Here is a 13,839-nt window from a genome sequence, read left to right on the forward strand (position 1 = left end):
AGTTTTGGTTTCCCAAAGACTGCTGACCAGTTATGAGGCAATAATATCTTCGTTTTTATGACACTATCTGAGTTAATTGGGCAGTTCTGGAAAGTTTAACACATTTCATATATTGTAAACGGAATACACTTTGCGATGACTGTCCCATAAGGGTATGACTCATCAGCCTCTTAGATGGACCAGCCACTGAGGGTGAACAAAGAACCACACTATGGTGATGTGGGTTATAACTAGCACAGTGAGCTCCTAGGCGCTATGATATGCACACTGCAACACATTGTAAAATAGTTGTATTAACATCTAAAACAATGGCATACCAGGAAAAGAATATATTCCAAAGGGCAAAATGACAACAAGTCACTGCATGTCTTGTTCTAGACATCACCTGCCTAGGGAACTACGTGCAACAGTTCTCGTCTGCTACTGCAAAGATAACTTATATGGAGGGGGAACATGGTAATGCACTAAGCAGAGCACAGGAACTATTTAAATGTATACATTATTAATATGATTTCTGATTTTCAGTTTCACGTCAGTTTTCACACTGGTCTTTAATTGGCTGAACTCTGACAAGAATTCAGACTACTACGACCTGGGTACTGCAGACACTGGCACTACAGTAACCAAGTGTAGCAAGGCTTCCATTGTTCAGAGTAAAAAAACATTTGCTATTACTCCCTTTTCTCCCCTGTCCCCTCCTCCCCCCCCAGGTGGCACTTCTTGACTCACTTGGCAGAGATCAATGAACCCATGGAAGGATTCAGGAGCCTTCCTGGGCTGCAGAGATCTCTGTGATGGAAAGAGCAACTTCACCTGAACACCAGAGTGAATCAGTTCGTGATAGGCTCTCTTTGCAAACAGTAGGGATGCTAGCCAAGGACCAGGGATCCAGCAGAGAATATTAATTTAGGTCTTTCAAGAAAATACACAAATAGATAGGCTATTAACATTTACTTTTATTTATAGAAAATTGTAGAACTTATTAAATACAAACCATAGAGAAAAGCAACCAAAGAGGAGGCTTCATTATTATGTCAAAAGGAAGACAGAGAACCAAGCTCACTGGGCTTACAGTTCCTAACTGACTGAAGTATTTACTCTGCTCTTTCACTGACTTAGTTATATACAGTGACCATTATAAACAATCAATGCTATTTTTTTTAAAAAGATAGAATTTGCCATAATATTTTTCCAATCACTCAAAAAAAAAAAATCAAAGTAACAACTGTTTCCAGGTTAAAATCAGGGTAATAAATACTGATGAAGTTACCTGTAGAATCATGCTAAAATGTTTGCTTGCAGTCACAAAAAAAAATTAAGTTTACAAAATAGTAAGTTATCAGTGTAAATCAGGATGCTCAATAAGTTTCATGCATTTGATAGTGGAAGGCAAAATAAAGCAGAGGCTTAGAAATACAGAAAGGCAATACTGAAAGTATGTGGAAAAACTGAACACAGTCTTTACTGCTACAGTCAAACACCTGAATGTTGACTGTCCTCTGGTGGATAATCATATATCCACACAGTCAAGTAGCCCTTTACTGTCACTGGAAGGCTGGTAAGAGAAGAGACTGTGCCAGGTTTCTGGACAATGTCTCTTTCGCTCCTTTCTTAAAGGAATGGAGCAAGGTTTAGCTGTGATTGCCATCCCTTCTGTGCCTTGATAACTTACTAATGCAGGAGATCCTACAGTCTCACTCCCCATAGGGACAGGATAGCCCAGGCTTCACTATGCTCCTGTTGCCCTCTCACCCGCTTAATTCTTTTCTACTCTCTTGAAGGAGAAGATGGTGCAATTGTGGCCTGGGTTTAGGAGGGTGATACACAACCATTGAAGATCAAGGAGATGAGGATCTACTCTATCCCAGCCAGATACCTTCCTCTGGTCCATTAAAGAGAAAGAAGAGTTGGTGTGTGCTGGAAACATAACACTCCAATTCCCATCTATGGATCTTCTTACTTTACTCTTGAGTCTTCTTTCCAGTTGCAGCTTCACAAGTGTGTGGGCTTTATGGCTATTGAGACATATCAACTATGCAGGCATCGAATGATGTTGTTTCAGAGGTTGACACTTTGGCAGTCAACCAGCCAATTAAAACAAAAAAGCAAAGAACAAGCCTGAACACAAAACATTAACAGATGTCTCCAATTGTTCTCAGTATAAAGTCATTTTAAATTTATCAGCACTTACAGTGTTGCTGTGGAAAAAGAGAAGTGCAACAATACATTCTGGAACATGTGTCAAATGCAGTTAACATTGGTATATATTCTGTGTGCGTGTGTAGGTTGTGTACACACACACACACACCTGCTGTAAATTCTTGGAATACTTTTGAGATCTGTCTTTTTTTGGTGCAAGTGCCAAAAATGCCATATATATCTTATTGTGATTACACAGGTTTGAACAAGGAGATCATCATTCTTAATCTTGCGTGTAAGACTCTTTTACAAAGTCTCCAGTCTACAAAAACTAGTGACCGTGAATGGAAGCTTCCATCGGTCTAATGCATAGAAGGTAGTATTGTCTTGGGCAATCACTAAACCGGTCTCCTATTGAAATTCATACAGTCACCTGTTTGCCTGCTAGCCAAGTGTTATCTATTAATGACGGTGGTCTGCAAAGATTAAGTAACACGTCCACATGGGATTCAGCAAGCTATGAGGTTGGAAACAAAAGGCAAGACTTTTCCAAGTCCTACAATATCCCAACACCTACCACCAACACAGTCACAATTTGTTCTGACCATATGTAATATCGCACCACACAGTGCTAGTATGAGGCCCACAACATAGAATTCTGGTGCAGATTGGAGATGGAATACAGTAGTAATGTAAATCCTAATTTTTGCGTTAATGGATTTTTAATATCCATACTTTCCATTCCATTAAAATGGATAAGATGTCAAAAATACCCCTACAGTCCATCCCAGAGCTCATCATTGTGTGAAGACATTGGCAGCAAGCATCAAAGGGTACCACGTTAAATGTTTGTAAGTTAGCATATCATAGGACATGAAATAAAAAAAATTCTGGTTAAATACAGTGTGCTGAATGTCTCTCTTATTGTGGATGACTGGGACATTCTGCATATTCTGTATATTTAAAATGGCTTGATTCTCTTGAAATGTCCTTGCAGGATGGGAGAGCATCCTTCTCTGTTCTGGAATCTTTAAGCAATACCTCTGCTTGCTCTGAATCAAAGACTAAAAGTAAGGACATTGTATCCAATTCTCCTCATCATAACACCAGTGTAAATCTGGAACAACTTCATTAACTTGTTTGGAGTTACATTGTTGTAAATCCAGAATAACTCCAACTAAGTCAACTGAGCTATTCCTGATTTACATCAGAATAACCAGAATTTGGCCTCTAGTTTTTTTTTTTTTTTACTCTGGTTTAAAATTTTGCTTACATGTGCACTCTGACAAATTTGACCACTGGTTTTAAATTGGCAAAATAGATGGAATTCACACATCTTGAATCTTCCTACTTAATCTTAATTTTTAATTAAAACTAGTGACAACTATGAATAATTTAAATGAAAGCCAGAAACCTCTCAAATAAATTTTTTTATGACACACACACTTTGCATTCATCAAGTGTAAAATCGAGGCAATTTTCAAAGTTGCATTTACAACCTCAGTGACAAGAACAGCATTTTTGAGGTAGCTAAGGTCAAACAGCAACCCGCAGCACAAGCAAAAAATACAAAAGTGCTCACACACTTTGGAAGCTCATTCTTTGGAGACAATGTTATCATGTGCACGGGGGAGTGTGTTTTAGAGAGAGACACATATTATAAAGGGGGTGGAGTTTGAGGGCAGTGAGATTCTGACATAAGGGGTGCCCCTCAGCAGAGAAGCTTACAGAGAGTGGTGTTACATAAAACTGTAAAATTGTGTCAAACACACACACACACGCGCGCGCGGTATAGTATTTTCATTAAGTTTTCCACAAGGGTACAGCTCGCATGACTTCCGTAGAGAGTGGAGGGGACACTGGTGACATCTGTTTTTAAACAGGTCGAAGGAAAAAAGAAAGTGAATCCAGCCTGGAGTGATTAGGTCTCTGTTGTGTAGTTGTTGTATGACAGGGAAGGCAGTGAGGAAAAGTTATTATTCCACTGTCGTCCTCCGGCACCTGGTTGCATCATTGCCTGCTCTTTATATTTACTCAGAAGAACTTTGGCTTCTTGCTCATCCTGCAAAGAATTTTCTCCATATTCTTCCTTCAGCCACTGCCTGAACTGGAGAAGTTAAACATATAGTAGATATGCTAATTATTAACACAAACCAGATGCAGAAGTAATACTCCTCTTACACCACAGTATCTTTAATAGTAAATATCAACATCTTTTCAAGAACATTAAAGGAGTCAAAATAATTTCCAAATCACATCATTTAAACCTTTTACATTCTAACCCTGATTGTCTAAAGAAGAGTGCCCCAAATACTGCATTTTATGGCTTTGAAACAGCAAAGCACTTAAACAAGTCAATGGGACCACTCATATGCTTAAAAAGTTACACACATACATAAGTGCTTTGCTGCATTGGGTTCTAAATTTGGAATCGGGTACTCCCACAGCACGTGCTTGTTCACAAATACAATCACACTTTGGGCGGAACAACTGGCAGAGTAATGGCCATTTTTACCAATTTAAATGTCACCTGGCACAAAGGTAAATTATGGAACTATTCACATTCATGGTGTCCTTGTCCAGACTGAAGCGTCAACAGAGGTGGTTTTGGAATAAATGAACGAATTAAACTGATAGTATTCACCCAAGAGTTCTGAAGGAACTCAGATATGAAATTGCAGAACTACTAACTGGCCTATGTAATCTATTGCTTAAATCAGCCTCTGTGCCAGATGACTGGAGGATAGCTAATGTAATGCTGATTTTCAAGAAAGGCTCCGGAGACGATCCTGGCAATTACAGGCCAGTAAGCCTAATTTAATTACCAGACAAATTGCTTGAAAGCAATAGTAAAGTACAGGATTATCAGAGACAAACATGAACACAGTATGTTGGGGAAGAGTTAACATGGTTTTTGAAAAGGGAAATCATGCCTCACCAATCTAAAAATTCTTTGAGGCTGTCAACAAACATGCGGACAAGGATGAACCAGTTAATATAGTGTACTTGGACTTTCAGAAAACCTTTGACAAGATCCCACACCAAAGGCTCTTAAACATAGTAAGCAGTCATGGAATAAGAAAGAAGGTGCTATAATGGATCAGTAACTGGTTAAAAGATAAGAAACAAAGGGTAGGAATAAGCAGTCAGTTTTCGCAGTGGAGAGAGGCAAATAGCAGCATTCCCCAAGAATCTGTACTGGGATCAATGCTGTTCAACATATTCATAAATGATCTGGAAAAAAAGGGGCAAACAGTGAGGTGGTAAAGTTTGCAGATGATACAAAATTACTCAAGATAGTTAGGTCCAAAGCTGACTGCGAAAAGTTACCGAGAGATCTCACTAAACTGGTTGACTGGGCAACAAAATGGCAAATGAAATTCAATGTTGATAAATAAAAAATAATTCACATTGGAAAACAATCACAACTATACCTACAAAATTATGGGGTCTAATCTAGCGGATTCCACCCAAGAAAGAGTTTGGAGTTTGTGTGGATAGTTCTCTGAAAACATCTGCTCAATGTGCAGCAGCAGTCAAAAAAAACTATGATGAAAAGTTAGAATGTTAGGAACCATAAGGAAAGGGATAGAAAATAATACACAAAACATCATAATGCCACTATATAAATCCATGGTACGCCCAGACCTTGAATACTGGGTGCAGTTCTGGTCGCCTCATCTCAAAAAGGATGTATCAGAACTGGAAAAGGTACAGAGAAGGGCAACAAAACTGACTCAGGGGTATGGAACAGCTTCCATATGAGGAGAAATTAAAAAGACTGGGACTGGTCAGCTTGGAAAAGAGACAATTAAGGGGGCCTACGATAGAGGTCTATAAAATCGTGAATGGTGTGGAGAAAGTGCATAAGGAAGTGTTATTTACCCCTTTATAACACAAGAACAAGGGGTCGCCCGAGGAAATCAATAGGCAGCAGATTTAAAACAAACATAAGAAAGTACTTCTTTGCACACACAATGTACTGATTGCCAGGGGATGCTCTGAAGGCCAAAAAGTATAATTGGTTAAAAAAAGAATTAGGTAAGTCCATGGAGGATAGGTCCATCAAAGGTTATAGCCAAGATTGTCAGGGACACAACCCATATTCTGGGTGTCCCCAAACCTCTGACCTACCAGAAGCTGGGAGTGGACGACAGGGGATGGATTAGGGAGTGGACGACAGGGGATGGATTACTTGATCATTGTCTGTTCTGTTCATTCCCTCCGAAGCACCTGGCATTGGCCACTGTCGGAACACAGGATACTGGGGCTAGATGGACCATTGGTCTGACCCAATATGACTGTTCTTGTTTCAACATACCAATGCTGGGGGGTGTAGTATATAGGCTGTTTAATACATACTTAGAAGTGCATTACTGTGCTTTTAAAATTATTTAGCTGGATGCAGGGAGAAGGGAAGGAAAACTTTTAAATGTTTAACATTTTATAAAATATGCATCTGCCCCCCCCCAAAAAAAGAAAAAAAGATTCCATTGCAGTCTCAGATACAATGTGTGATACAACTACAGCCTCAGACCCTGATCCTGCAAAGATTTATGCATGTGCTTAGTTTGATGTTGATGGGGCTACTCACGTGTGTCAAGTTAAGTATGAGCATAAGTCTTTGTGGGATTGGGAGCTAAACCAGGCGTTTTAAGCATTCAACGTTTTACATAAGGCCAGTTCCTCAGCGGGTACAAGTCAGCATTGCTCCAATGACTTCAATGGAGGTATGTCGATTTACACCAGCTGATGACCTGGCCTATAATCTCTTGCTGTATCAAATAAGCACATTACAAATGTGTGCAAATTCTTTAACCTGCCTCTCCTTCTTCCTGCCTTGACTCGTCTCCCACTTACCTAACCCGGCAGTGAAGCCTCAATCCGGAAGCAATTACAATTGCTCTTACTCTGCTCAGCTGTTTGGGGGGGCGTGGGGGCTTCAAAAAATAAGTGGCTCCTGCTCTTTATTCTTGCTTATTCTATATTCTCCACTACTGTCAATCAACTGAGCAAAGCAAGGCTCGTAGGCAGCACCTTCCCTCTCCAAGCCCTGCTATCACTGATTAGCTATGAATGCAAAACTATTTTAGGTCACATGACTCTTCCTTAATCAACTGTGTAATGTTTGGCAAGTTTAGGAAGAGTATGAAATATATTAGAGTGGAGGTATCCATTCAGTTAGTAACTATATGGGGATCGATCCTGTAAGGAACTCGGCAATTGCGCTCTGACCCAGCAAAGTACTTAAACACAGACTCACAAGTATGCAAAGAGTCGTAAAGGTATTAATGGGATTGCTCACATTCTTAAAAGTTGAGCACATGCTTAAGTGTTTTGCTGGATCAGGACCATAGTGCTCAGCCTCTTGCAGGATCAAACACATACAGAATAAGCAAAATATATTTATATTGAGGCCATAGCAAAGATGAGACCTTAACATAAGAATGGCCCAACTGGGTCAGACCAAAGGTCCATCTAGCCCAGTATCCTGTCTTCCAACAGTGGCCAGTGCCAGGTGCCCCAGAGGGAATGAACAGAACAGGTAATCATCAAGTGATCCATCCCCTGTCGCTCATTTCCAGCTTCTGGCAAACAGAGGCTAGGGACACCATTCCTGCCCTAAATGCACATCTAAGGGAAATTTATCAATGATACACAACATGTTATGATCTTCAATGCCTAAAAGCCTAGAAGATCAAATCTAATGGATCAAACGTCCTGAAACCCCAATATACTTTGTACAGAGCTACCAGGGACAAGTGGTGCTGTAATTAAAAACTCAGGCCCAGATCCTCATTGAAATCAATAGAAGTACACTGATTCACACCTGTGGAGGATATGGTCCCAAAAGTTGTGATTGAGAGATACAATAGCTTGCTACAACTTATGTCCACAGGTGAGCATTTTTTTTTTTTTTAGCCTAGTGCCATCCTTTCAGTGAAGAAACTGCTGCATCCTTCCATTGTGACATGAAAAAAAAAGACGTTACTCTTTTCAAGGTTATTTGCATATACAATGACAATTAGGGTTATTAGCTCAGTCCAATTAGATCTGAAATGACTGTAAACCTTCATATAAGGGAGAAAGGAGACCAGTCTGGAAAGTCCCTTTATATTGTATCTTAAAAAGTCAGTTACTAACCCATTAATATCAGTTCTGAATGACCCAGGAAATATTCAGTTAAATATTTTCAAAAAACAAATATTTACAGTTGAAAACTGCATTCCTGAAATGCCACAGTAATTTCTCAGCTCTCTGCTGCAAGAAATCCTGGAAGAAAAATGAAGCCAACCTCCTCACCTTATTTACTTTCTTTTAAAAGAGCGTCTTGAGAAAGTATAGAGGACAGAAATGTGCTGAGCAATGTAAAATGGAGTTATGGTCAGAAAAGCAATTATGTAAAAATAGTACCTCCTTACTCAACAGACCTGTTCCAGGTGTGTGTTCAGCTGTATTTGTTTATGTTATTGACAAAAACAGGTTATTACTATTTTTCTAAACTCCCGTTAGCCCTGCAGAACCAACCCAGCTCAAGGAGAAGGAGCTGGATTCCATTCTGGTTCATGCATCATCCTCACAGTTGTTAGTTAAGTTCCGATTGTACAAAACGTTTATTACTGGTGATGATGCATAAGCCAGGACAAGAACCCAGCTTGACTTTCAGATCTCAGGTTTTGTTTACAACATTGTTAATTTGAAAAACTATTTTTTCTTGCTTTAACATCTAGGTAGATGTGAAAAAACAATTTTTACATGAGCATCACTTGTACATTTGTATTATTGCCGCATTGTGGGCCATTTATCTTCTAATCTTTAACCTTCTAAAGTTATGATACAGTCCAAAACTTTATGCCTTAAGAAACCAAATTGGTCAACAAAAATCACTTACATGGTCAACATCATGTTTTTCAAACTCCTGTAGCTGCCTCTGGAAGCCCATGTTAGGATTGGCACAAGATCTCGATGCTCGTACAATAGACAATGCATCTTCCCAACCAAAGTCTGTGATTGTCATGATGTAAGCAACTACCAAAGTTACGCTCCTGGAGACTCCAGCAAGACTGCAGCAGACATGAGACAGAATAAATAGATACAAAATATGAAGTCTTAAAATAAATACGCTCATTATCTCATATAGCATCATAAATTTACACAGCACTTTACAGAGTAATATATACTACCTAAATTAAGGAGTTTAAAGTAATGAGCACATTGTGGCAGCTGTTCCTATAGAACTATTGAGATATCTTTATGTTGTCTATGTACTGGACCTTAAAATGTAGAGGAGTGAATCTTGATTATCACTACAAAAGTTTTTTCTCTTAATTAATTAGCTTCCCACCTTTTAATGTTCTCTGTATGTGTATATATATCTCCTCACTATATGTTCCATTCTATGCATCCGATGAAGTGGGCTGTAGCCCACGAAAGCTTATGCTCAAATAAATTTGTTAGTCTCTAAAGGTGCCACTAGTACTCCTGTTCTTTTTGCGGATACAGACTAACACGGCTGCTACTCTGAAACCTGCATGCAGTATGGGCACCCCAAGAGAGGAGCTGTACTGAAATTCAGTTCAGATGAGAGTTTTTTTAAACAAAGAACAAATACAAAACTTCCATGAGAAAGCATGAGAACAATTTTGTATTGTTGTTTTTCTTAAACTAGATATGAGTTATCCAGACATAAAAATAAAACACCCCCCCATACAGAATAGGGTCATGAAATAAGAAGGCAGCCTTTTCCAGCACAAATAGAGCTCTAATTTTAATGAGATTGGGTTTAAATTCATTAAACCTTCAGACTGAGTTGAACAATTAGAGCACAGGACTCAGTTCTCAGTTCTGTTTCTGGGTCTGCCACGGACATGCCGTGAGACTTTATTTCTCAGTGCCTCAGTTTCACCATCTGTGACACTGGGAGAATGACAGAACCTACCACTGTCAAGTGGTTTGACAGCTCTGAATGAAAAGTGGTGTTATTACTATAGATAAAAAATACATTTGAGTGACAGTTGTAGATTTGCTCACTTAGCACTTAACACTTTCAAAGAATATAAATGATAAAGCACAATATCAGCGAACTGTCTCAGAACACCCTCATGAAGTAGGTCAATATCCCCATTTTATATATGAAGAGAGTGAGGTGCAGAGAGTTTAATCGACTTGTTCAAAGCTACACAATGAGCCAATGGCAGAACAGGATTAGAATGCTGGAGTTCCTACCTCCAAGTCCAGTGCTCAAACTACTAGACCTGCCTCTAGATATCGGTTTTGAAATGCTGGTTAGACATTGCAGCAATGCACAAGGACCACAAGCAATGACAGTAAGAAAAACCACGATGGGCTTTCCTTTTCTCTGTTCCAACTCTTTGAAGGCAGTTAATGTCTCAGGACTCCCTCTCTAATCAGTAATCTGCTCGAAACAGCTGTGATATTTGAATGCTTCAGTGAAGCTTAAAATATCAGTTTCTGTTGAGAGGAAAATTTCCAGCAGCCCTAAAGCAGCAAAAATAGTTGCAACAGGAACTGATAAAATTATTAGGATTACAGGAACTGTCTGTGAGAGAAGAAAACGGTGACTAGCATTAATCAGAAAAATAGATGATGCAACACTATTGGTAAAATAGAACACAGGGAACAGATAGTTCCAAGGTCCGAGTGGGGGACTGGAGTCAGCAGATCTGGATTTCACTCCTGGCTCTGCCACTGACACATCGCGCGCTCCGGCAGCCACTTAACCTCTCTGTGCCTCAATATCCACAGTGGAGCCAGGCTTAACGAGCATTTTTAATTTTGATGGGGGATCCTCAGATGTGAGGTGCTATCTAAGTACAAAAGTATTATTATTAAAAAAGAAAGAGAAGGGTGGGCAACGCTAATTTATCACTGACAACAAAATGGAGGGGGGAAATTAAGAATATTCTTAAACAATTGACATACGTACCAGTGAACAAGACAGCCCTCACCTCTAAGCCGGCACTCATGGATAAACTTGATGCTCTCTTTGAAATGTCTTGTCCTGAAAACAGAAGCAAGAGGGAAATACAAAGCACTGGGCTTTAGTAAAATCATGACTAAGAGAAAAAAAGTGAGAAAAATATTTTAAAAGCCACTTAATATGGTTCGCACAATACAGTACATTAAAAAGCAACCAACAGATACTACACAGTTGCCTTCATTATTCCTTATTTTAAATATGAATGGAAACTTTAGTATCTCAGGCACCACTCTTATAGTCACCGTTGACAAATACTTTCTGCTGATGACTGACAAATCTCCCTCCCTTCCTCTCAGCGTGCAACTATGTTCGTTTGTCTTTCTGACATTTCCTTGTGGAGGCCTGCCATCAACTGAAACTTAGCATGACCAAAACAGAGCTCCTGATTTTTTCCGTAAAGACCTCCCTTCCCTCCTCTTTCTCTGTCACAGCAGACATCACAACGACCCAAGCTCGTCCAGGCCATGTCTAAATCTTGCCACTTCTTCCTGCACAATATCTCCAAGATCCACCTTTTCTCTCTGATCACACTGCCAAAAGTCTTGTTCAGCCCTTGATCACTTCGCACTTTGACTACTGTAGTCTCTTCTTCTCTGGCTTTGACAACTCCAAACTCCATCCTCCCCCCAACTCAAATCCTTCCAAAATGCTGCTAAGATCATCATTCTTGGCTCATTACTCCACCTATAGCAATCGACTCAAGACTCTCTCCATTGGTTCCCTCTCTTCCACTGCATGAAATACAAACTTCTTCTCCTTACTTTCAAAGCCCTCCACAGTGTAGCCCCACCACCACCAAGAACTTGCACACATCCTATTACAATTTGTTTCCCGGTCTTTCAGGCCTTCAGTCTCAGCCTACTCATTTGGCTCATCCACTCATTAGGTCTCATCTTTTAGACTGGAAGTTCTTTAGTGTAGGTGGTCATTTTTATATGCTTGTACTGCACCTAGCATAATGTGGCCCAACCTCATTGTGGCCATTAGGTGCTACTGCAATATAAATGTTTCATAACAAAAAACAGTTACTTACCGGTGCATCTGACGAAGCGGGTATTCACCCACAAAAGCTTATGCTCCAATACGTCTGTTAGTCTATAAGGTGCCACAGGACTCTTTGTTGCTTTTTACAGATCTAGACTAACACAACTACCCCTCTGATACTTACCTGTACAGTCACTGTTGTTCTTCAAGATGTACATTCCACTGTAGGTGGATGTGCACCCAACACACTCCAGCCAGAGACTTTTACCAGCCATACCAGCAGGCAGCACATGCGCCCTCGCTATCCTCATGCACCAAACCAAGGGTATAAAGGGGTGTGATTGCCATCTCCTTCTCCCTTTCTTTGCACTGATGGTAAGCTAAACTCAAAGTAGCGGGGAAGGTGGGAGAGTCGCAGAATCTCGCAGCACATCTCAAAGAACAACAGTTACTGTACAGATAAGTAACCATTTTTGACTCCGTGGGGAGATTGTGCACACACATTCCATTGTAGGTGATTCACCCGCAGTTTCCTTGCAGCTGGTGGATATCAGATGACTTGAAGAGAGACCGCAACACCAACTGGCTGAAGTTGGTGTCCTCTAATGAACCTTGAGTAACAGTATCTGGAGAAGGTATATACAGATGACCACATTGCTGCTTTGCAAATGGCTGCTATAGGAACGTTACTCAAGAAGGCTGACAAAATGGAAGGAACCCTCGTGGAGTGGGCTCCTTTGCAGAGAGATGTTTGCCAGATCATAACAAAGCTCAGTACAATCTGAAATTCAATGTGAAATATGCTGGACTGTAACAGGTTGCCCTTTAACCCTGTCAGCGTAGGCAACAAACAGTCTAGGAGAGGATCTGAAAGACTTTGTGAGGTGCAGGTAAAATGTCAGAGCCCTCCCAATCATCCCATCATTTTCACTGACCGCAGAAGCAAGGACATTGCTGCCAAAGGTCCAAAGAGGGGTCTCACCAAATGGGACAATATTAAAATTCAGGTCCCATGAAGGTACTGGTTCAGACTCTGGAGGGTATATGTGGATAAGAACCCTTAAAAATATGGGTACCGGGGATTGAAAACCTGTCCACTCGTGGGCGTGCTGCAGAAATTGCTGCTCAACGGAGAGCTGAGAGACCAAAGGATTTCAGATGCAGTAACGTAGTCTGGCATAAATATGTCTAATCTCTGTGTTATCAGGAGATAACTGATGCGATTCCGCCCAGACTGAAAACCTTTTCCATTTTGCTTCATACATGGCTCTTGTGGAATCCTTTTTGCTGTTCACCAGAACAGCTTGGACTTCTCAGGAGCAGACTTTCTCCTCATTGATCAACCAGAGATCATCATACTGTTAGGTGAAGATATTGTAGGTTAGGGTGCAGTGACTTGCTTTGGTTTTGAGACAAGAAATTCTCAAGCAGAGATAGAGGTATGGGTGGCCAGATGGAGAGTTGCTGTAGGTCCATGTGCTAGTACTGCCTTTGTCAGGCAAGCGCTATGAGGTTTAAGGTTCTTTATCTCTTAGTTTCCTTATCATCCTTGGAATCAGAGAGACTGGAGGAAACATGGCACCAGATGTCCCAAACAGGGAAAAAATAAAGACATTAATAATAGAACCTGGGCTGTGACCTGTCCTAGAACTGAACCTCCTGCAGTTATTGTTCAGGTTGGTTACAAAGAGGTCTATTATTGGATAACCCCACTA

The 13,839-nt window shown here is 40.3% G+C and overlaps 1 protein-coding gene across 7 annotated transcripts in view; it reads right to left on the reverse strand.

The window, feature by feature from the left end:
• Nucleotides 1-936: 936 nt before the first annotated feature.
• Nucleotides 937-13,839, reverse strand: part of DUSP22 (dual specificity phosphatase 22) — a 63,154-nt gene continuing 50,251 nt past the window's right edge. For 5 of the 7 annotated variants that reach the window (XM_005307066.5, XM_065584890.1, XM_065584889.1 and 2 more), the window contains 3 exons: nucleotides 11,087-11,161; nucleotides 9,032-9,203; nucleotides 937-4,246 (listed from right to left, as the gene is read on the reverse strand). In XM_005307066.5, coding sequence (XP_005307123.1) covers nucleotides 4,061-4,246; nucleotides 9,032-9,203; nucleotides 11,087-11,161 — 433 coding nt within the window. In that variant the 3' untranslated portion in view covers nucleotides 937-4,060. The remainder of the gene's footprint in view (nucleotides 4,247-9,031; nucleotides 9,204-11,086; nucleotides 11,162-13,839) is intronic. The other 2 variants (XM_065584891.1, XM_065584892.1) reach the window with 1 other exon arrangement.

The sequence above is a fragment of the Chrysemys picta genome, chromosome 2 (genome assembly GCF_011386835.1).
Source record: "Chrysemys picta bellii isolate R12L10 chromosome 2, ASM1138683v2, whole genome shotgun sequence".
NCBI classification, from domain to species: domain Eukaryota; kingdom Metazoa; phylum Chordata; order Testudines; family Emydidae; genus Chrysemys; species Chrysemys picta.